This window comes from Manis pentadactyla, chromosome 18 (assembly GCF_030020395.1).
Source record: "Manis pentadactyla isolate mManPen7 chromosome 18, mManPen7.hap1, whole genome shotgun sequence".
NCBI classification, from domain to species: Eukaryota; Metazoa; Chordata; class Mammalia; order Pholidota; family Manidae; genus Manis; species Manis pentadactyla.
The window spans coordinates 16,914,632-16,940,000 of NC_080036.1; the positions used below are offsets into that span (position 1 = coordinate 16,914,632).

Here is a 25,369-nt window from a genome sequence, read left to right on the forward strand (position 1 = left end):
GTGCCCATTGCTCTGCTTTTAATTCTTTACTCTGACTTTAAACCAGGAAGGGGAGGTCATTGGTATGATAGTGACCAAAACCTGGGAAGCAGTAACCGACCATATTTTTCAGTTTGCCACAGTCAGGAAAGGGACCTCAGAGCAGGACTAAGCACAGACCTCTCTGCTTTTAGAAAACAGAGTAACTAAAGGTCAAAACAGAGCTAGTTCTGATCTCATAGCTAAAGATGGTCACTACAGGTCAGCAGGGAGGGGAAATTCTACAAGATTGGATTCTGACTCCATAATCATGGACAGACTCTACAAGATATAAGAAAGAAGACAGACACAGGACCAGGGGGCTACCTGGCAGCTCTGGATGAGCCAGGTAAAAGCGTAAGAACATCAGAGGAAAGGGCCATGTGGCAACGACAAGCAGAAGACACTGTGGAGCCTCAGCAGACAGCTCAGGCCCAGAAGGCAGAGGCCTGCAGCTGAGCCCTGCCTACAGTGGTTCAACAAAGACATCTTTCTATTGTTTATTAAATTAACCTTCAAAGTAAGAAAAACTGTGGGGAATAAGCCAAATAAGGCCAAACTGCTACTCCAACCCACAGCTGCTTTTCTTTTCTTTTCTTTTTTTATTAAAGTATCATTGATATACAATCTTATGATAGTTTCAAATACACAACACAGCGGTTCAGCATTCACCCATATTATTAAGTCCTCACCCCCTCCATTGCGGTCACTGTCTGTTGACATAGTAAAGATGTTATAGTCATTAACTGTATTCTCTGCACTGTACTACCGTCCCCATGACATACCTATATTGTGATTACAAATTATACTGCCTCTTAATCCCCTTCTCCCTCCCCACCCACCTTCCCCAACCCTCCCCTTTGGTAACCACTACTCCCTTCTCAGTGTCTATGAGTCTACTGCTATTTTGTTCTTTCTGTTTTGCTTTGTTTTTATACTCCACAAATGAGTGAAATCATTTGATATTTGTCTTTCTCCACCTGGCTTATTTCACTAAGCATAATACCTTCTAGATCCATCCATGTTGTTGCAAATGCCAGGATTTGTTTTCTTTTTATGGTTGAATAATATTCCATTGTATATATGTACTGCATCTTCCTTATCCATTCATCTACTGATGTACACTTAGGTCACTTCCATATCGTGGCTATTGTAAATAGTGCTGTGATAAACATAGGGGTGCAGATGTCTTTTTGAATCAGGGATCTTGTTTCCTTCCGGTAAATTCCTAGGAGTCCAATTCCTGTGCCAAATGGTATTTCTATTTTTAGTTTTTTGAGGAACCTCCATATTGATTTCCACAATGGTTAAACTAGCTTACAATCCCACCAGCAGTGTAGGAGGGTCCCCCTTTCTCCACATCCTCACCAGCATTTGTTGTTCTTAGTCTTTTCGATGCTGGCCATCCTTACTGGTGTGAGGTAATATCTCATTGTGGTTCTAATTTGCATTTTCCTAATGATGTACCTGTTGGTCATCCATATGTCTTCTTTGGAGAAGTATCTGTTCAGGTCCTCCACCCATTTTTTAATTGAGTTATTTGTATTTTGGGTGTTAAGGCATATGAGTTCTTTATATATTTTAGATGTTAACCCCTTATAGTAAAATCATTTACAAATATATTCTTCCATACTGTAGGATGCCTTTTTGTTCTAGTGATAGTATCCTTTGCTATACAGAAGCTTTTTAGTTTGATGTAGTCCCACTTGTTCATTTTTTATTCTATTTCTCTTGCCCAAGGATATGTGTTCAGCAAAATGTTGCTCGTGTTTATATTCAAGGGATTTTGCCTGTGTTTTTTTCTAAGAGTTTTATAGTTTCATGACTTACATTCATGTCTTTGATCCATTTCAAGTTTACTTTTGTTTATGGAGTTAGACAATAATCCAGTTTCATTCTCTTACATGTAGTTGTCCAGTTTTCCCAACACCAGTTGTTGAAGAGGCTATCTTTTCCCCCATTATATATTCATGTCTCCTTTATCATATATTAATTGACCGTATATGTGTGGGCCTATATCTGGGCTCTCTATTCTGTTCCATTGATTATAGGTCTGTTCTTGTGCCAGTACCAAACCATTTTGATTACTGTGGCTTTGTAGCAGAGCTTGAAGTTAGGGAGTATAATCCCCCCAGCTTTGTTCTTCTCTCTAAGGATTGCTTTGGCTATGCAGGGTATTCTGTGGTTCCATATGAATTTTAGAACTATTTGTTCTAACTCATTGAAGAATGCTGTTGGTATTTTGATAGAGATTGCATTGAATCCATAGATTGCTTTAGGCAGGATGGCCATTTTGACAATATTAATTCTTCCTATCCATGAGCACAGGATTTCCACTTATTGGTGTCTTCTTTAATTTCTCTTATGAGTGTCTTGTAGTTTTCAGAGTAAAGTTCTTTCACCTCCTTGGTTAGGTTTATTCCAGGTATTTTATTCTTTTTGATGCAATTAGAAATGGAGTTGTTTTCCTGATTTCTCTTTCTGCTAATTGTTGTTAGTCTACAGGAATGCAACTTCCCTGAGACTTTTCTGAATTCACTTATTAGTTATAATAGTTTTTAGGTAGAGTGTTTAGGGTTTTCTATGTATAATATCATGTGGTCTCCAAATAGTGACTATTTAACTTCTTGTTACCAATTTGGATGCCTTTTATATCTTTGTGCTGTCTGATTGCCATGCTAGGACCTCCAGTACTATGTTGAATAAAAGTAGTGAGAGTGGGCATCCTTGTCTTGTTCCTGATCTTAGAGGAGAAGCTTTCAGCTTTTCACTATTAAGTATGTAGTTGGCTGTGGTTTGTCATATATAGCCTTTATTATGTTGAGTTGTCAGGAAAACAACTCCATTTCTAATTGCATCAAAAAGAATAAAATACCTGGAATAAACCTAACCTAACCCTCTATACCCATTTTTAAGAGTTTTTATCATGAATGGATGTTGAATTTTTTCAAATGCTTTTCAGCATCTATTGAGATGATCGTGTGACTTTTGTCCTTCTTTTTATTGATGTGGTGGATGATGTTGATGGATTTTCGTATATTGTACTATTCTTGCATCCCTGGAATAAATCCCACTTGGTCATAATGGATGATCTTTTTTATCTATTTTTTAATTTGGTTCACTGATATTTTGTTGGGGTTATTTGCATCTACATTCATCAGGGATATTCATCTGTAACTTTCTTTTTTTGGGTGTCTTTGTTTGGTTTTGGTATTAGAGTCATGCTGGCCTCATAGAATCAGTTTGGAAGTATTACCTCCTCTTCTACTTTTTGGAATACTTTAAGAAGGATTGGTAGTAGCTCTTTAAATGTTTGATAAAATTCAACCATGAAGCCATCTGGTCCAAGCATTTTATTCTTAGGTCGTTTTTTGAAACCAATTCAATTTCATTGCTGGTAGTTGGTCTGTTCAGATTTTCTGTTTCTTCCTGGGTCAGTCTTGGAAGGTTGTATTTTTCTAGAAAGTTGTCCATTTCTTCTAGGTTGTCCAACTTATTGGCTTATAATTTTCCATAGTATTGTCTAATAATTCTTTGTATTTATGTGGTGTCTGTTGTGATTATTCCCTTTTCACTTCTGATTCTGTTTTATGTTTGTACACTCTCTTTTATTCTTGATAAGTCTGGCTAGGGGTTATCTATTTTGTTTATTTTCTCAAAGAACCAGCTCCTGGTTTCATTGATTCTTTCTATTATTTTATTCTTCTCAATTTTATTTATTTATGCTCTGGTCTTTATTATATTCCTCCTTCTACTATGTTTAGGCTTTATTTGTTCTTTTTCTAGTTTCTTTAATTGTGATTTTAGACTGTTCATGTGGGATTGTTCTTGATCCTTGAGGTAAGCCTGTATTGCAATATACTTTCCTCTTAGCATGGCCTTCACTGTGTCCCACAGATTTTGCAGTGTTGAATTATTGTTGTCATTTGTCTCCATATATTGCTTGATCTCTGTTTTTATTTGGTCATTGAGCCACTGGTTATTTACAAGCATGTTGTTTATGCTCAATGTGTTTGTAGACTTTTTTATTTTCTTTGTCTAATTTATTTCTAGTTTCATACCATTATGGTCTGAGAAGCAGCTTAATACAATTTCAATTATTTTGAATTTAACAAGGGTCTTTTTGTGGCCTAGTATGTGATCTATTCTGGAAAACATTCCATGTATGCTTGAGAAGAATGTGTATCCTGCTGCTTTTAGGTGGAATATTCTGTAGATATTTGTTAGGCCCATCTGTTCTAGTGTGTTGTTCAGTGCCTCTGTTTCCTTACTTATTTTCTGTCTGGTTGATCTGTCTTTTGGTATGAGTGTGTTAAAGTTTCCTAAAATGAATGTGTTGCAGTCTATTTCCCCCTTTAATTCTATTAGTATTTAGCTTACATATTTAAGTGCTCCTATATTGGGTGCATAGATATTTATAATGGTTATATCCTCTTGTTGGACTGACCCCCTTTATCATTATGTAATGTCCTTTTTTGTCTCTTGTTACTTTCTTTGTTTTGAAATCTATTTTTTCTGATAGAAATACTGCTACTCCTGTTTTTCTTTCCCTATTATTTACATGAAATATCTTTTTTCCATTCCTTCACTTTTAGTCTGTGCATATCCTTGGGCCTGGGATGAGTCTCTTGTCTGCAGTATGTAGATGGGTCTTGTTTTTTTATCCATTCTGCCACTCTTACATTTACTGATTGGTGCATTCAGTCCATTTACATTTAAGGTGATTATTGATAGATATGTACTTATTGCCATTGTAGGCTTTAGATTTGTGGTTACCAAAGGTTCAAGGGTAGCTTCTTTACCATCTAATAGTCTATATTAAATTGCTGATGTACTGTATTTCAAACACAATCTAAAAGTACTTTTACCCCCTCTCCTTCTTATTTTTCCTCCTCCACACTTTGTATATTAGGTATCATATTCTGAACATTTTGTGTATCCCTTGAATGATTTTGTGAGTCATTGATTAACTTTTTACTTGCTTGGTAATGAATTGGTCTACTACCTTTATTGTGAGTTTATTTTCTCTGGTGACAGCTATTTAGTCTTAGGAACATTTCCATCTAGAACAGTCTCTTTAACATCCTGTAGGGCTGGCTTAGTAGTAGTAAATGCCTTCAACTTTGTTTATCTGAAAATTGTTTAATCCCTGCTTCAAATTTAAATGATAATCTTGCCAGGTAGAATATTCTTGGTTAGAGGTCCTTCTGTTTCATTACATTAAGTATATCATGCCATTCTCTTCTGGCCTGTAAAGTTTCTGCTGAGAAGTCTGCTGATAACCTGATGGGGTTTCCTTTATAAGTAATATTTTTCTCTCTCTGGCTACTTTCAATACTCTCTCCTTGTCCTTGATCTTTGCCATTTTAATTATTACATATCTTGGTGTTATCTTCCTAGGGTTCCTTTTGTTAGGGGCTCTCTGCGCTTTCATGACCTGAGTGTCTGTTTCCTTCCCCAGTTCAGGGAACAATTATTTCCTCGAAGAAACTTTCTAGCTCTTTGTCTCTCTCTTCTTCTTCTGTTATTCCGATTATGCAAATATTGTTCTGTTTGGATTGTTCAGAGTGTTCTCATTATTCTTTCATTCTTAGAGATACTTTTCTCTGTCTGTTTTTCAGCTTCATCGTTTTCTTGCTCCCTAATTTCCAGATCATTTACAACTTCTTCAACCTGTGAAAGCCTGCTATTAAATCTCTCCATTGTATTTTTCATTTCAAATACTGTATTCTTCAGCTCTGAATGACTCTTTTGGAGGTCATCTGTCTTTTTGTTGAGGTCCTCCCTGAGAGCTTGAATATTTTTCTATAGATCCATGAACATGTTTATGATTTTTACTTTGAGGTCTTTATCAAGAAGATTGGTGATTTCAGTTTCACTCAGCCCTCTTTCTGGTGTTTTGTTGTGTAGTTGTGTTTGGACCAAATTCCTCTGTTTCCTCATATTTTTTTGTGTTTCCTTTGGAATAATAGCTTTATGTAGGAGGTACCCTCTAGTGCCCAGAAGCTCAATTTCCTGGTGGAAGCCCCAGCTGCTGGTGTACAGTGGGTGGGGCACCTTTCTGTCTGGCTTGTAGTAATCTCAGTTCAGGTGGGCTGTGTGGGCCATCAGCTGATCATTCATGCAGGGAGAATACTCAGGGCTGTGCTGCTGGAGGTGCTATGGGCAGAGCTGCCCTCTGCCCAGCCTACAGCAATGGCAGAGGCCACAGGTGAGCGGAACCAGTGCCTGCCGGGAGAAAGGAGCTCCAAGGGCTGGCTCATGCAGGCAGTTCTCCAGCTGGCCTGAAACTGTGCCAAGAAAGCTGGGAGGGTCTCCCTCTGCCTACCCAAGGGCAAAGTCTGAGATCACTCCCAGCTGGCAGGCTGCACACCATAGGGAGGAGCCTCATGGCTGCATTGCCAGTGAGGGGAATGGAGCATCTGGGGCTCCTGAGAGTTCCTAACCTGTTGGGTTGAGGGTGGGCTGGGGAAGTATTGTCCACCTGACCTTTCTCCTGAGCAGAGAGCACTGTGTAACCCTCGCCCTTCTGGAGCCCCTCTTGCTGATGGGAAGTCTTTCAAATTGCCTGCTTTGCTTTTGTCTTGGGGAGCCAGTAGAGCATGCCTGTTGTCCACAAGTGGCTGGGAGCTCAGCCTCCCCGAGTGTTCCACTGTCTTTGTCATCCAGCCCCACTCTAATCACCAGAGCACTACGTCATGTGGGCTCGTGTTCCCGGAGCAGATCTCCAGGGCCAAGTGTTCAGTGGTCCTGGGCTCCTACTCCCTCCCTGCTCTGTTCCTCTTCCTCCTGCCTATTGGCTGGGGTGGGAGGAGGGCTTAGATTTGGCCAGATCTCAGCTTTGCCACTTTACCCATTTCTGTGAGGTCTTCTCTTCTTCCCCAGATGTAGGCAGTCATGTCTGTAGTCTTCAGATCATTTTTCAGGTTTAGTTGTATTTGCTGTATTTTTATATTCATGATTTTGGGAGCAGGTTTCTGCCTTGTCTTCTTACACAGCCATATTTTTCCCAGAATCTCCTCATAGCTGCTTTTCAACAAGGAGAACTGGGTTAAACTAGGACAGGTAGAAGAAAGCACATACAGCATGACACAGAGAAGGTAGAGCATGAACCCCAGCAAGAGGTGTGTGTCCAAGTTCAGGAAGGCTCAGCTGCTGGGTTCCTATCTCAGCTTGACAGTTGTCACACAGCCTCCAAATAAACAGCAGACACACGACATCTACCTCATAAGGCTGTCATGAGAATTATGTGAATTAATAGAAATAAATATCTTAGGCTCGTTCCTCGTTCACATTAAGTGCTAAATATGTCATTTTTATGATGACTGCTATCACTGATTTTTTAGTGTCCAAAATCCCATGCCAGGAGGAAATTCAATTTGCTACTTGGTTCTGTGAAATTGTGGCTGCTGAGAGAAGAGCCAGAAGTCTGAGAGTTGGTTTCAGTTTCCCAAATGCATCAATGGGCAGCTCCAGGGAATACAGCCTCAGCCTGCCGTCCATCTGTGGCACAACTGGAGGACATATCAGTGATTAGACAGATGGCTTGTGTGCATTTTAGAAAAGAAAGCTGTGTGTGTTCCTAAAATGAAGGAGAATGCTCAGTGCCTGTCAGACAGTGTTACTGGGGTGGTGGGTCAGGTCACCAGGGCCCTTAGCACGTCTCCATGATAGCACCATGAGAGAAGCAGGAAAACAGCAGCAGGCTGATGGCCCATCCCCATGGAACTACAGCTAGATCCAGGGCTCCTCCGTCTGTGTCCAGGAAATCCCCTGGTGGGTATGTCTGCAGCTCCACCTATGAGGTTTGTCAGCCTCCTGTCCTGTGACTGCTCTGGGTGGGGCTCTGTGGTTGGGATTGCCACAGGATCAGGAAGCCCCACAGAAACTTGTGGTTGTTGAGTAGTAGGGCTCCTCCCAGAATGGGGGCACCCACTCCACTCTCCTTCACTTCCATTCCCCACCCACTCTTTGGGGCTCTAGTGAGTGGCACACAGATTTCCAGTTCTCAGCGGTTGTAAGGGTCTGAGCAGTGTCATTACAAGACAGCTGACCAGGATGGAGAATGTCAACTGAGGATTTTATATCTAGCAAAACTGTCCTCCAAGTGTCAAGGCTTTAGAAAAACAGTTTTAATAAACAAGAGCTTAGAAAACTGTTCCTATGAGCCCTCCTGAGGAAATCTACTTACCAGGACTCAGCAAACATTTTCTATAAATGGAAGATAATTCAATATTTTAGCTCTGCAAGCCATATGGTTTCTGTCATAACTACTGAACTCTATCATGGTAGCATAAAAGCAGCCATAGACAATATATAAACAAATGGTCTGGGATGTTTTCCAATAAAATTTTATTTAAAAATTTTCTTTAAAAAAAGCAAGTATAAGAAGGGATTTGGCTCTCAGGCCATCATTTGCCAACCCTGTATGATAGAGTGTTCTACATCTAACCGAGAGATGACTGGGAATACTTAAGGCCTGATGATGAACACTTTATTAAGTTTAATTGTAGAGATAAGACTGAACCAAAGGTGGAGACAGGAGTATTTAACAATGAAGATATAGCAGTTATGATTATTTATGGCCCAGGTAACATAGCAACTGCTAACTAAAATCTAAACCACAGCTGATGCAAAGAGATAGATAGAAGCTTATTGAGTATAGGAAACATTAACACACTACTCTCAATGTAAGACAGATCAAGTGCCAAGTAGATAAAAAATAAGGAAGGGCATAAAAGACCTAATATACATAATCAATAAGGTAAGTCATGTATATCAAACACTACACCCTGATAATAGAAACTGCATCTTTTTTTCAATTGCACATAGAACAGTCACAAAATCTGATCATGTTTTGGGTCAGAAAGGAACTATCAGTCAGCTCAGAAAGTAGAAATAATACAAGCAGTAAATACCCTCTGGTCACAAAGCAGTAAACTTGGAAATTAATAACAAAAATGTTTTGAAAGTTCAAAAGCCCCCTCTACCTGGAAATAAAAATATCTGGGGTACCACACCCACATTTGGCAGTTAACTTAGAAGAAGGAAGACCTGGGCATGTCCACTGATGTTAAGCCCAGCCTGAGCATGTAAAGCTCTTCCTGTGTTCAGTCGTTCACCTGAGTGCCTGCTATGTGCAGATGTGATGTCTAGTTGATGCTAACCTAAGATGAAGAGGTTCTTCTCTACTCTTAAAAGCTCCCTTCAGGTGGGAGAGATTGATAGCAGAGCAAGGCAGCTCCAGCCTTATGGGAAGAGCCCTTGACTGGGAACAGAGGACAGATGCCCCACTGGAATTTGTATGGAGGTGCGTTTAGGTACCAGGAAGCAGTGGTTGTGCCACAGCACACCAGGGCTCGGGGGAGAGCCCGCCTCACTGCTCCCTGGCTCTGTGACCCTGAACAGGCTATTTCAAAGGAGTCTCCCTGTCCTCGTCTAAGTGGGAATCCAGTGAAGACCACAGCACATGCATCTGGCAGGTAGAAGGATGCAGTAAATGTTGTTATTATTGTTTATTGACCTGAAGCTGGTCAGGTTATAATTGGAGCTGTATGTGTTAAGGCCACACGCAATGAAACATTGATCAGCAGGGTGCATCTTGAGCAGGAGATGGGGGTGTAGGGTAAATGGCCTTCAAACGGCTGCCCCAAGAAGAATAGCTGAAGGGCTATGTACATTAGTAAAAAGAAGTAGAGAGACCAAGAAGGATTTCAGAGACCATCTTGCCCCAGTGCCTTTACACACGTTAAGCATCATCATCTAGAAAACACACATGCCTGATGCATCAACAGGCTACTGGAGAGACACCATGGGACACAGTGTAATGGACACCCCATAGCACACAGAGCCGAGCAGTCCCTGCTGGTCTTCTGAATGCACCCCTCATCACCTTGGACCCAAGACTTCAATTTCTACCCTTTAAAAATCATCCAAAATATGAATAAAATTGACAACTGCCCAATGTCCAACAAGTATGCATTACTTAAGCAATCTGGCTCTATCTATACAATGTATTGTTATGCAAACATTTAAAAAATCACTCTTGAGAAAAGTTTCTTGATCACATGGGAGCTGCTTCTGCTGTCAAGAAATAAACAAAATACAAAAAGATTTGTTTATACTATGACATCAATAGTTAAAGAAAATATGTTTAGGAAAAGACTCGGATCATGGATGTCCTTTTGTTCTCCTGTTTTACATTTGTATATACTTTCTAAATTTTCTACAATATGTGTGAATTATATTTGTAATTTCTATTAGGTAAACAAAAAAATATGGTTACAGAAGAGATTCCTAAAATGAATAGGAGTATAGACAGAGATTCCCTGGAGACCAGCACAAAGCTCATCTTAGGAAGCTCTGGATTATGTCTCAGTTTTCTCCATTGACAGCCGTGGGATTCAGTTAAATTCAAAAATCATGTGTTGGGTCTTCAGCAAGCTCAAGGCTTTGTGCTAGGAATGTCCCTTCAAAAGAGCCAGTGATCCTTGCTTGGACAAGGATCATCTGAAACAAAACACAACCAGGCCTTTGAGAATGAAGGCGGGAGTTTGAGTGACCCCAAGGATTTCACTGGGGAGTGGGACGTTCTCTACCATTTTCTAAGTAAAATTTTCTCTTGTTCACCTCAAGGTAGAAATTGACAACATGTGACCCTGGAGAAGAAAGGAGAAGATGTCACAAAAGTCAGTACAACAAGACTTAAGATGGGTTCTCTCAGGTTGTTATAGGCAGAGCAGGGGGCAGCCAGTCTCATGTACCCCTCTTAGGAGAAATCCTTAAAACCCATGTAGAGAGAAACACCTTTGCTGATCAGATACATAGGTAATAGTGTTTTAAAAATCAAGGTGAGGAGACCATGTTCTAGTGAAAGTAGATCATTGTGACACTATACTTGTTGAATGGAGCTCTCAAAAGCCTAAAGGGTGATTTAATGCCATAGGCTTAAGAAAGCCAGAAATCAAAATTAATCTCTTTCCTTTCTGCCTGAAGGGCTAAGGGACAGAGGGATATGGTTCCTATAGCTTGTTGCCTATTAAAATTATTAACAAATTATTATTTTCAATTGAAAATGGTTATGGTATTCATTATTTCCTCTCATGCCAAGACACTATGCAATTTATTCAGAGCATGAATTATGCAGAGCAGTCCAAAGTTTCTAAAACGTTTTGGACCAGGTTCACTGACTTTGGCCCAGCAAGCCACTCAGGGCTGAGTGGCTAAAGGTCTCCATTACATAATTTATTGAGAACTTAATTGAGACTAATTATTGTCTCTCATTTGCTTGCCTGAAGACCATCTGCTTAGCATCTGCTGTGACTGCATTTGGTTGAGATGTTTGAATCTTTCTGTGAAGTGAAATAAAGGGCATGAATATTTTATTGTGGATTTATCCCACTGTAACTTTTTATAGGAAACTGCTGGTTGTTTCATTAGCCAGCAGTGTTAATACAGTGTCTCTCCAGTGAGCTGGAGCCCAAGTTTAGGGTGTACTCAAAACACGCTGCCGTAGTGAGACCCACCCAGGGAGGAGGTGGGCACGTCTATGAAAGATGTGGCTAAGTCAGTGTATTTGGGGGGTTGGAGTAGGGGGTGGTGCAGATAATGGACTGTTCTGAGATGTGCCTGCTTAAGTCCTGAGTCAATCCAGATGGGGACCCAGGTGATAACAGGTTGACCACATGTGACTAGTCACTGGTGCATCCATGTGAGAAATGGATGAGTAGCAGCCATTCACCCCATTTCACAGATGGCAGATAGATCTATGGAAAGTTTAGTAGCCAAGGCCGTCACGTAGCTAGTGAGCCTGAACTAGAAGCAAGCCTCTTGCCTCTCATCCATAGAAAGGTGGGGATAGTCTTGGGGGAAACAGTATCATTAAGACCATTTGGGAACCTTAGCGGTGCCAGAGATGGGAGAGGGCACATCTAGGACCTAGGAGGGAGCTGATGGAGGGGCAGGCACTTGAGATTGGCCAACAGAGAGAACGGAAGAGGTGTGCTGGGCAGAGGGAATATCAAAGGGTCCAGGGAGGGAGGAGCACACGGGGCCAAACAAATCCAGGGGGAAGAGGCAGGTTCCCCTTGCCCTACTCTATCCTAATTCTTGTTTTCCTTCTTCCGGAGTCTTATTTTTGTTTGCTTGCATCTGTTCCTGAAAACATCTGTAACGTGCAATGTGGTGGAATGATGGGGGAGCGTGGGCTGTCAGAATGACTAAATTATCAGACTGGACCTTGATTGCCAGGCTCAGGGTGTGAAAGACAGTCGGCACTAGGGAGCCATTAATGGTTTTGGAGTGAGGAAGTCATGTGACTGAAGCCATCAGAGAATCTTAATTCTAAGGTTACTTAGAAGGGAAAGGAGAACACACTCGAGCAAGCCAGTTAGGAGACTGCTACAATACCCAGGTGAAAGTGGCCATAGCAACAGGGAAGGGAGGTTGTCAATTTGAGGTCCCTTTTGGGGGTTGGCTTGGTGTGTCTTAGCAACTGCTTGGGCATGGCCCAGGGAGCGGTCTGAGCTGGCCCCCAGATCCTAACCATGTGCGGCTGGGCTTTGGAAAAGGAGCTGCTAGACCTTGGCAGCAGGAGAAAGAGGAATGGCTTGCGCGCACACCCACCCACCCAGAGCCGGAGGAGTAGTGGGCCTCCCTGCTGTCCTCTAGGCTGCGGATCGCACTGGCCTGCAGGTCACAAAGTGGAGGGCCAGGGGTCCTCTGCATCCATGTACCTGCGGAAACTGTGGCATAAGTAAGGTCTGGAAAAATAAAATAAAATAGAAGTGAGCCACGGGAGCAAAAGAGCCAATGACGGAACCACACAGGGAGGGCCAAGAAACACGTGGAGAAGGGGGAGGGGAGGCCATGGGGAGTAGACGCAGGGTGGCAAGAGCTCTCGGCCTGCGAGGTCAAGGAGCAAAGACCAGGGGGATGGTGACCCCTGTCAAGGGTCAGAGCTGCTGTCTGCCCTGAGGCTCGTTGTGACCAGTTATGCTCACCAAAGACCCTTTAGTCGTTTTAGCAGAAGGCAGGCACCGCAGGACACCAGCCGCCGCGTGGGATTTGGGTCCCACACCACCAGCCTTCTCTGCTTGGGCCCGGCCTGGGATGTCTCACCCCTGGGGAAACTTCTCAGGTTCCCCATAGACATAATCCTTTACAAGCCTTGACCAGCAGGGGCAGCACGGCTTATTTTGAGACATCGGATAGTCAAAATAGACCAACAAAGATCCACCTTAGAAGCCGTCAAGGGGCCTGGCTGGCTCCTGTTTGCTCTGGGGGAGTCAGGGAGTGCCTTTGGCAGCAGAGGTGCAGGGAGCACATGTGAGGCTTGCAATTAAAGGCACTCGTGGGTGGGGAAGCAGGCAGAGCTGTAAATTCCCTTGCTCATAAATCTGTGTGCCAGAACCCTCACAGGGTGAGCTCGCAGCCAGAGTCAGCCAGCTCTGAGGCTGGCCGTGCTGGAGCCCTGCCTCTGCCCCTCTGAACGCAGCAGCCTTGCCCTGCTGTATCCCTTCCAGAGGACGCAGAGCTGGCCCACTCTAACTCTTGAGAACTCCCCCTAGGAACATTCTGGGAGTCTTGTGAAATTCTGAGCATGTTCATAGCCAAAGTGAGGCAGCGTCAGGGGAGGAATGTTGGGAAGGTCTACTTGAATGTTTTCATGTTGAATAACTGTGGGCCTGGGCAGCCAGGCCAGCAAGGCAGGGACTCCTGCTGGTGTTCATCAGGCCGTGGGGTGTTTTCTGCAGCCCACTTGGTTCAGGATTTTGGTGTTCATTTCAGACCGGTCCCACTCAGACTGGTGTTTTGGGAAAACTATGTCACATTATTAATCTGGGGGAGTCTTTTTTTTTTTCTAATCCTCTTGGGAAAAAATTCTTGGGACTAACCTATTAAGCCAACCAAAAGATAAACTAGTATTCGTGTATAGTAGATGCATGGGGACTGAAGCAATAATGGAAGATCTGTGTGACAAGCATATGGTGCAGAGTGGTCTCATCAGGTGAGAGTTAGAGAAAAATACACATCTGGCCACGCGGACTTAGGTTCAGAACCACCACAGCCACTGCCTCAGAACATGCAAGTGTGAAGTCCTAGAGGGGAGGCCACAGGGCCGGATTCCACAGCAGACACGGTTTGGCTCACACAGGCATCTTGAAGTTTCAGAGTCCATTTCCAAATTTTAAAATCAGAACATTGCAGTAAGACTGTACTTCTAAAAAGGAAAGATATGGCAATACTTGCCCAGCACGGCCACATAGCAACAGTGGGCTGGAATCTGCCAGGTACCTGGATGCAGAGGACCCCTGGCTCTCCACGTTGTGAACTGCAGGCACCAAGTTCTCCCTTTGCAGCCACTCTCTGTGGTCAGTGTCAATTAGTAGGTACAGACCTGGTTCTTATGAAAATTTTCAGTATTCTTTGTTACTAATGAAGATTAATGAATAACATGTATCCCTTTGAATTTTAACAAATCTTTACAACTGCCATATTTGCATCACATGTTTTCAGCAATATTACACATTAAAAGTCCTCCTTGACCCCTCCCAATTCTCCTGTCTTCTCCCACCCCCATTAGTGTGTATGCTTCTCACTCAAATTTTCAAAGCTTTACTATATATGTATAAACCTACAAATAAGAAGGAATGTTATTGGGCGTGTTGTAAATAGGATCTTCGCGTGTGTACATTCATCTTGACTTTGGGATCCATCCATGTTGCCAACTGTGGCTCTGGTGCCATTTTCTGGCTGAACTTTATTTCATTTTCTGTATTTAGTTCTGCTCTTGGTGGACATTTGAGTTGTTTGCCAGCAGGGATATATATAAACAATTATACAGTGAACACCCTTGTCCAGTTTTCTTGGACATACATGCAAGAAATTATATCCCTAGAAGTGGAGGTACAGAGTCATAGAGTACGCACACTTTGAGCTTTCCTCCAAAGGGCTCACCTGTTGTAACCACGTCTCCGATGTGGTAAGGGCTCCCATTGTCCCAGTCAGGGCCAAACTTGGCTTAGCCATATTTTTTCAGTGTTGCCAGTTTGGTGGTGGGAAATGGTACCTCATTGTTTGGTTTTTTAATTCCTCTGCTCTGTAGTGAGGTTGAGTATTTTTGTATGTTAGGTAGATATTGATATTTCTTTTTCTGTGATTGAGTCTCCTGTTCTTTGCCCATTATCCTATTGGTCTACTTATCTTTTCCTAATTGATTTATATGAGTTCTTTATATATCCTAGATTAAAAATTTCTCTCATTTTGAGGCCTTGCTTTCGTCTATAGTGTCTTTGAGTAGAAGCTTCAATCTTTAATTTAGTTAAACTAATTAACTACATTGGCACTAAGCAGTGAAAAGATAGTGAACCACCTTCCTATATATTTTTGGAAACAATATATATATAATTCATGAGTTAAAGAAGAAATGATACTGGAAATTACAAAATATTCAGAACTAACAAGCATTTCCTATTTTCTTCTTTTCCCCTCTATTATTTGGAAGCTATAGATTACATTTCTGTTCTTTTAATGGTTACCCTTAACTGTTTCCCATATATCTTGACTATAAGAGTTTTAGTAATATCCAACATTACCAGAACCATTAGCCTCTTCCCAAACAATACAGTGACCTTAGCACACATGACCCCTGGAATAGACCCCACTTCTCCCTGTTCTATCTGGATACTTGGTGGTACTTTTTTGAAAAAACAAAAGTGCTTCTAGTATAACAACAACAATAAAAAATTAACTAGATTAAATGGACAAATTCCAAGAAACATAAACTACTGAAACAGACTCAAGAAAAAAATAAATAACCTACACAGACCTAAACGAGTAAAAAGATTGAATTAATAATCCAAAACTTACCACAAAGAAAACCCCAGGCTCCGATGGCTTTACTGGTAAATTTTACTAAACATCTAAGGAAGAGTCAACATCAAACCTTCATAACCATCCCAAAAAGTAGAAGAAGAGGTAGAAACACTTTGCAACTCATTCTATGAGGCAACTCTATCTACCCTGATAAGAAAACCAAAGACAGCACAAGAAAACTATAGACCAATGTGTCTTACAAATATATACACAAAAATCCTCAGCGAAATGTTAGTAAATTGAATCCAGCCACATAAAAGGGATTATACACCATGACCAAGTAGAATTTATGCCAGGAATGCAAGATTGGTTTAGCATCAGCAAATCCACATAATAAACCACATCAATAGAGTAAAAGACAAAACCACATTATCATCTTATATGACAAACATACAAAAGGCATTTGAGAAAATTTAATACTCCTTTGTGATAAAAAACGCAGCAAACTAAGAATAAAAGGGAATTTCCTCAGCCTCATAAAGGTCATCTACAAAAAACCCACAGCTACCATCACACTTACTGGTGAAAGATTGAATTCTTTCCCCCTAGGAGGGGAATAAGGCAAGAATTCCTGCTCTCACCATTTATACTCAACATTATACTGGTGGTTCTAGCCAGAGCAATTAGGTAAGAAATGAAATAAAAGGCACCTAGAATGGAGGAGAAGGAAAATTATATCTATTTTTAGATGACAGGATCTTGTATATAGGAAATCCTACAGAATCCACTAAAAAGTTACTAAAACTAATATATAAGTTGAGCCAGGTTAGAGGATATAAGGTCCATATGCAAAAATCAATTATATTTCTCTACCCTTGCGATGAATAATACAAGACAAGGAAGTTAACAAAACAGGTCCATTTATAGTAACATCAAAAACAATAAAATACTTGGGAATAATTTTACAAAAGCACAAAACTTCTACACTGAAAACCACAAAGCAGTATTGAAGTAAGTGAATGAATATCTAAAAACATTCCATGTTCATGGATTAAAGGACTTAATACTGTTAAGATGGCAATATCCCACAAATTGTTACTGATATGACAAAATCCCTATCGAAATTCTAGCTTTTTTTATTGCACAAATGGGCAAGCTGATCCTAAAATTTATGTGGAATTGCAAAGGGACCCAATTTGTCAAAGCAGTCTTTAAAAATAAGAACAAAGATGAAGGACTCATTCTCAAATTTCAAAAATTACTACAAACAGGGTAATCAAGAAAGTATGGTAATGGCAAAAAGAGACACATTTCAAACAATGGTATGTGGTTGAGCGTCCAGAAATAAACCCTTAAATTTACTGTCACTTGATTTTTGACAAGGGTGCCAAGACAATTAAATGAAGAAAAAATATTCTCTATAAATGGTGCTGAGACATTGGAAGACATGCAAAGAGTGAAGTTGAATTGCTAGCTCATGCCATAGACAAAATGAACTTGAAATTGTTCAAAGACCTACATATAAGAGCCAAAGCTATAAAACTCTTACAAGAAAACAAGCATAAATCTTCCTGACTCCAGATTAGGCAATGGTTTCTTAGCTATGACAGCAAAAGCATAAACAACAAAAGAAAAAAATAGATAAACTAGACATGAGAATTTTAAAATTGTTTACTTCAAACTCAGCAGCAAAGTGAAAATATAATCCAAATAATGGGAAAAAATGTTCAAATCATATATTTGGTAAGATATTTGTGTCTAGAATATATAAAGAACTCTTACAACTCAATAATAAGACAACCCAATTTAAAAATGGGCAAATCAACTAATAGACATTTCTCCAAAGAAGATACATAAATGGCCAATAAGCACATGAGAATATGTTCAAAATTATCAGCCATCAGAGAAATACAAATCAAAACCACAGTGATATTCACCAATTGGTATTGAGAAAACTGAGTATCAGCATGCAAAAGAATGAAGTTGGATCCTTACCTTATATTATATACAGAAATTAACTCAAAATTAATCAAAGATATAAATATAAGAGTTAAAACTATAAAAATCTTAGAAGAAAACATAGGAAGAAGCTTTATGACACTGGATTTGGTGATAATTTTAGATATGAAACCAAAGCAGGCAACAAGAAAATTAAATTGGACTTCATCAAAATTAAAAATTTTGTGCATCGAAGAATATTATCAACAAATTGAAAAGGCAACCCAAAGAATGGAGAAAATATTTGCAAATCATGTTTGATAAAGGAGTAATATTGAGAATATACAAAGAATTCCTACAACTCAACAACAATGAAAAAAGCTGATTAAAAAATAGGCAGATGACTTGGTTACACATTTCTCCAAAGAAATCTACAAATTGCCAATAAGCACATGAAAATATACTAAATGTCAATAATAATTAGGGAAACACCAATCAAAACCACAATGAGATAATCACTTCACACCCATTAGGATAGTTTTTATCAAAAAACAGCAAACAACAAGTGTTGGTAAAGAGGTGGTGAAATTGGAACCCTAGTATATTGCTGTTTGAAACGTCAAATGGTGCAGCCATTGTGGGAAACAGTAGGGTGGTTCCTCAAAAAAGTAAACACAGAATTACCATGTGATCTAGCACTTCCACTTCTAAGTCTATACACAAAATAATTATAGCATGGACTCCAATATTTGTACAACCATGTTCATAGCAGTATTATTCGCAAAAGGTGAAGCAATCCAAAGTGTCCCTCAATGGAAGAATGAAATGTGTTACATTCATACAATGGAATATTATTCAGCCTTGAAAAGGAAGGAAATTCTGATACCTGCTACAACATGGATGAACACTGAAGAAATTATGCTAAGTGGAATAAGCCAAAGCAAAAATGAACAAGTGACACTATATCAAACTATAAAGCTTCTGTACAGCAAAGGACACCATCAGAAGAACAAAAAGTCATCCTATATTATGGGAGAATATATTCATAAATGACATATCTTGTAAGGGGTTGACATCCAAACTATATAAAGAACTCACGCACCTCAACAAACAAAAAGTGAACAATCCAATTAAAAAATGGGCAGAGGATCTGAACAGACACTTCTCCAAAGAAGAAATTCAGATGGCCAACAGGCACATGAAAAGATGCTCCACATCACTAATCATCAGAGAAATGCAAATTAAAACCTCATTGAGATATCACCTCACACCAATTAGGATGGCCACCATCCAAAAGACAAACAACAAATGTTGGCAAGGGTGTGGAGAAAGGGGAACCCTCCTACACTGCTGGTGGGAATGTAAATTAGTTCAACCACTGTGGAAAGCAGTATGGAGGTTCCTCAAAAAAATTAAAAATAGAAATACCATTTGACCCAGGAATTCCACTCCTAGGAATTTACCCTAAGAATGCAGGAACCCAGTTTGAAAAAGACATATGCACCCTTATGTTTATCACAGCACTATTTACAATAGCCAAGAAATGGAAGCAACCTAAGTGTCCATCAGTAGATGAATGGCTAAAGAAGATGTGGTACATATACACAATGGAATATTATTCAGCCATAAGAAGAAAACAAATCCTACCATTTGCAACAACACGGATGGAGCTAGAGGGTACTTTGCTCAGTGAAATAAGCCAGGTAGAGAAAGACAAGTATCAAATGATTTCACTCATCTGTGGAGTATAAGAACAAAGCAAAAACTGAAGGAACAAAACAGCAGCAGAGTCACAGAACCTAAGAATGGACTAACAGTTACCAAAGGGAAAGGGACTGGGGAGTATAGGTGGGGAGGGAGGGATAAGGGGAAAGGGGGGCGTTATGATTAGCTCACGTAATGTAGCGGGGCGGGGGCAGGGGGATGTTCACGGGGAAGGCAGTATAGCACAGACAAGACAAGTAGTGATCCAATAGCATCTTACTACACTGATGGACAGTGACTGTAATGGGGTATGTGGTGGGGACTTGATAATGGGGGGACTCTAGTAACCACAATGTTGCTCGTGTAATTGTATATTAGTGATACCAAAAATTTTTTTTAAGTCAAAAAAAAAAAAAAAAGAAAGAAAGAAGCCAGTCACAAAAGGATGAATATTATATGATTCCACTTATGTGAGGTACCTAGAGTAGTCAAATTCATAGAGAGAGAGACAGAAAAAGTAGGGTGATGGTTGCCAGGGGCTTGGACAGGGGGAATAGGGAGCTAGTGTTTAATGAGTCCAGAGTTTCAGTCCATGGTGATGAAAAGTTTGGGGGATGGTGGTGATGGTTATACAACAATATGAATGTATTTAATGCCACTGAGCTGTACATTTAAAAGTGGTAAAAATGGTAAATGTTATGTTGTATGTATTTTGCCACAATAAAACAAAACCACAGTGAGATACCACTTCACACCCCCTAGGATGACTATAATCAAAAAGGCAGATACTAATAAAATTTTATGAGGCTGTGGAGAATTTAGAACCTTCATACACTACTGTAGAAAAGCAAAATGGTGCAGCTTCTTTGGACACGGTCTGGCATTCCTCAAATTGTTAAACATAGAGTTTATGATCCAGCAATTCCACTTCCTTGGTACATACCCAAGAGAAATGAGAGCATAGGTCTGCACAAAAATTATACACAGATGCTCACAGTAGCATTAGTCAAAATAGCCAAAATGTGCAAACAACCCTAATGTCTATCAACTGATGAACTGATAAGTAAAATGTGGTATATCCATGCAACCGAGTATTAGTCATTAATGAAAATGTATGAAGTGTTACTACATGCTACAGTATGGATGAATCCTTAAAAACATTATACTAAGTGAAAGAAATTAATAACAAAGAACCAAATGCAATCTGATCCCATTTATACAAAGTGTCCAGAAGTGGCATCTATGGAGACAGTATAATAGGGATTGTCTAGGGCAGTACTGGGAGATGATAGCTAAGAGGTGTGGAATTTCTTTTTGGGAAAACAAAAATGTTCTGCAGTTGATAGTGGTATTTTCACGACTCTGAGAGTATATTGAATTGTGCTATTTACATGGACAAATTATATGGTATGTGACATCTCTCAATGGAATTGTTAAAATGGTTCTTCTACTTACTAATGTGTGACCTTGGGCAAGCTGCTTAACCTTTCTGTGCCTCCCTTTAGAATGGCTCTACATAAGATCATTGCAAAATCAAATAAGTTGAACCATGTCACCTGCTGAGAATACCACCCGGTTTAACTCTCAAAAGGGGTTAGCCGGTGCAGTATCTAGAGAAACCATTTTTAAAACATTTTCTCTTAAGCCATATTTTAGCAGAATGTCGCCACCTTCCTTCCCTTCCTTTCTTTGCCTTCCTTCCCTCAGCAGATGAGAACTAACCACAATGACTCAAGGACCTTTTCAGGAAAACATGGAAAATCCTCCAATCCTGGCCAAGCACCCATCTTGATTTTCAAGGCTAACAGACTCCAGCCAAGAAATACTCACATTTTTGCTCCTCACGATGCACTTCAGGTTTTCATTTCCTCCCTTAAAAAACAAATATGTGTATAATATTACTTTACGGGGAAATGTATATGAGGACGCATAATTCTCAAGCCGTAAATGGAGAAATGCTGAGTTGAAATGCAACTTGTGGCTGTAAAGAGTCACTCTCGTGCTCCTGGGAGAACATCTCAGCTCAGCTCGTTAAGTCCTCATCTGCCCCCTCGCCTCACCCCTTCTCTCATGGACATCTGTTCAATAAAAGCAGCCACGTATCTTCAGAGACTATAAATGGCACATGTTAAAGTCATGTTTTGATTGTTCTCATAACAGAGGTGCTGGCTCCAATCTGCCCTGGGGGGTGAGAGCAATGTAGGCAAATAGGAGAGTCCAATGCTGCCTGGAGTCCTCTGTGGTGTTTTTGGAAAGGGGCCCGGGAAGTCCGGCTCTTGGCCAGCTGGGCTCTGCCACGTCTCCTCACCCCCAAGCCCACAGCACATGGCTGAAGCCGCAGGTGCCCCGGGTGAGGGCGTGTCATCCACAGAGAAGCGGAGCAAAGTGTTTGCATTCCCTCGGCCAAGCATTCACTGCCCCATGGACAGCAGTCCTGTGCTGGGGAGGCGGGGAAGACACTGACAGCCCTGGGGCCCTCCCTGCCCCAGGCATCTCCCCAGAGGCTTCACCTACCGCATACGTATCACCCAGTCCTCGCAAATGTGTACAACGGTCGGCCTTGACCCTGGATTATGGCTAAGGGAGCTAAAGCTCAGAAGAGGTAAGTAACTCAAACCAAATTGATTCAGTACTCAAACAGAGGCCTCGTGCTGTTTTTCATATTCCTCTCATTCAACTCGTGCAATTGCATAGCCAATTAGAAAAAAAATAATTTAAGATGAATTAGTTTGGGTTCAGAATAGCCACATAGATGGCACATTCCAGAGGGCTTTGGGGAGCCCCAGCTTCTCTTAATGAAGTGGATGTCTCCATTGAGAGTAGCAGTGACAGAATTAACAATAGCTGAGCCAGGCCTGGGCTGAGCATGTGGCAGAGACCACCTCAGCCAGTCGTCTAACAGGCCTGTGAGATGAGAGCCACCAACCCCTCGCAGAGGAGGGAACAGGCCAGAGTGCTGACTTGCCCGGGGTCGCCCACTGGCAGGTCAGGGGAGGGACGTCTGAGTCCAGGACCGCCTGGATGCCAGAGCCTGAGTGTGGGCTTCTGAGTGCTGGAGAATGTCTGGCTTCCATATGCAGGTGCCTTTAACTTTCAGGGCATCATAATGAGGTTGATCGGCAGTACCCTAACCAGAAGCACGGCTGTGGGGATAAAAAAACGAAGCCCGTGGACTGGGGCACCGAGGATCGACCCGCCTACTAACGTGGGCCCCGGGCCTGCCCTGCTGCCTCTGCGAATCAGTTTCTCCGTCTGTGACACAGAACCAGCAGGCCTTGAGCCACCTTCCTTTGGGGGTTCTGTGGGGCAAGAGCGAGGTGGCAGTGGGAAGGGCCAGGCACACGCAGGAGGGGTGACCGCAGCCACATTAGCGTCACAGGGCTGCCCCACCTCTGGGGAAATGTGAGCCTGTCCTTTCCAATTTTCTCTTGGCAGAGAATTCCCAAGAAGTGAGAGCTCTGATCTGTCTAGCTTTCCAGATCGGACTCTCTGAGGCTCCCTGGTCTAGGAATGGGCAAGATCGTTCCTAAAGCGAGAATCTTTTTCAAGGCACATTGACCAATTGGCCTGGGCTCTCTCACCAAATCCCGAGGGTGACCCCCACCCGCCACATTCTCTCCATTCACCAGGCTCCTGGCCCCCCTCCCCTGCCGCCCACCTAAGTGTCGGCTATTGCCCAGGCCTCCGATGGGTCATCTGCTCTGCCATGTGGCCCAGGATGACCACAAGGCACTGCCAGCGGGCAGGGGTGGCCCTTCTAGACAGACATGCCCGCGAGGGGCGCTTCCTTGTCTGTTCTGCCACTGCCTCCACCCCTTGGCCATTCTCAGCATTTCCCTTCCCACGCAGAGCTGCTGTCTTGCAGGCCGCTTGACCAGAGGTTCCAAGTGATGCGGCACCTTCCTTACCTGTACCGTAAGGACAGGCCTTGTTTCCAGAGTGTGGGTGTCACCCCAAGACCGAGGGTCTGTTCAGGGCCTGTGCACAGGCCTCTCCTCTTCACCGTCACTCAGCTGGCCCCTCGTCTCCCTGGGTCCTGTGGCTAAATCCAGAGAACACTTCCTAGCCTCCCCCCTTCCCTTGCATCTCTTGAACAGCCTCCCTGCCCTCCCTAGCCTTGCTCCTTGCTCCTTCTCCAGCTCCTGCAGAGTCCCCCTAATTCCAGCCCCCTACGTGTGCATTCCCCAGTCCTGTCCTCTGTCCTCCCTGTACAGTCTCCTGGGGGAGTTGTTCTTGCCCTTGCCCTCTGCCAGGACCTTCTTGCTGATGACCTCTAACCCTGTTTCCAACCCAGAGTGTTCCCCTGAACTCCAGAACTGCACTTTCAGGCCCTTCCCCGCACTACCCAGCTGCCCAGTGGCCACCTCAGCCACCCCTCAAAGTGGCACCCACAGCCCTCCACCAGGCCAGCCCCTCCCCTGAGCTGCCCCTGAGAGGGGAGGCACCGCCCGCATCCTCTGGGCCGGTCAGAACCCTGAGCTTGACTCTTCCCTCCTTTCTCTCCTGACCCAAAGCCCTGTTAACTCCATCCTTACATCTTATATCAGTGCTGGTTTTCCATTTCTCTCCCACTGCCTCACCAACATCTTGCCCTGGGGCACGTGCTTGCTGGAGACCCTCCGAAGACCAGCCACCCTGTGTCTGTAGTTGCACCCTTACTCTCTCTCCTTGGCATCTTTTGGGCAGGTTCTGTCTATCAGGGTACTGAGCCCCTGCTTCTTTGGTTAGCCAACTTCACTTTGACCTTCAGGACCCAACCCAAGCTCCGTTTCCTCCACAGCACTTATCAGGCAGTGAGGAGAGTGTCTGCTTATATGTTTCCCTCTTCCCTAAAGACTGCGCCCTTGACTGGGCTTGGTGTAGACTGGGACGCTAAGCTTAGGGTCCCAGCCTTGGTTCAGGGCTTGGTGTGAAGTTGATAGCCACATGTCTGGGGGAGGTTGAACAAACTAGTCATCCTAGTAACTGTTTCTCTCTTTAGTCTGCCCTGAAGCTTGCTGGAGCTTTTCAGGCTATTTCCCATCCTTATTTTTATGCTGTGATATTTTACATGTGGCCTATTTGATGCTATGCCTGGAATTTGCCCATCTTTCCAACAGATGCTCATCGAATCGCATACAGGCATCTTGTTTCTCTACTTTGACTAATTTTGCTAATGTAGAGAACATTCCTGGCACAGAGATAGGCAGAGGTTAGGTGTTCAGCCAATACCAGCTCTTTCCTATTGGTGTATTTTGGAAATGGATAAAGTTGACACTGAACCCCAGGGGCAGACCACTTGTTAGCATGAACACTTGTGTTAAAATACAATAGCTCATACTATTTTTCGCAATTTGGAAGTTTTTGAAAATAAATGACCTACCAGGTTCTCTTTTTGGTTATCCATATTTGAGATTCTCTTTATATTCAACATAAAATAATGGTATTAGAAGAATGTGATTCTGAAGGTGCCATTGTTTGTGACAACTCAGTCACATTTCAGCAGATTTCCATAAGACCTGTACGAAGTTAATCAAAGTGAACTCAAAATTTGAATAGAACTGAATTTTGAATAGAAGCTGAAATTTCTCAGAACGGTGAATGTGATGGGTCTGTGGTAGGCAAAATAATGGCTCCAAAGATGTGTCCATCCTAACCCCTGAAACTTATGAATATATGAGGATACATGTCAAAGGGGAGTTAAGGTTGTACTCTTGGTTAAATTGTATCCTCCCCAAAAGGTGTTGAAGTCCTAACCCTCAGCATCTCAGAATGTGACGTTATTTGGAAATAGGGTCTTTGGGAGGTGTAGTTAGTTAAGATGAGGTCATTCTGAAGTAAAGTTGACTCCTAATCCAGCCTGACTAGTGTCCTTATAAGAGGAGGGCCACGTAAGGATACGGAGACACAGGAA

The 25,369-nt window shown here is 42.1% G+C and overlaps 1 protein-coding gene across 6 annotated transcripts in view; it reads left to right on the forward strand.

The window, feature by feature from the left end:
* The window catches only part of ADAMTS17 (ADAM metallopeptidase with thrombospondin type 1 motif 17), a 317,548-nt gene that overhangs the window by 265,224 nt on the left and 26,955 nt on the right, over positions 1 to 25,369 (forward strand). Inside the window, exon 21 of one of the 6 annotated variants that reach the window (XM_057494728.1) lies at positions 21,637 to 23,440. The exons of the other annotated variants lie outside the window; for them this stretch is intronic. Coding sequence (XP_057350711.1) covers positions 21,637 to 21,679 — 43 coding nt within the window. The 3' untranslated portion in view covers positions 21,680 to 23,440. Of the gene's footprint in view, positions 1 to 21,636; positions 23,441 to 25,369 lie in introns of those variants that run through there. 6 annotated transcript variants of the gene reach the window in all.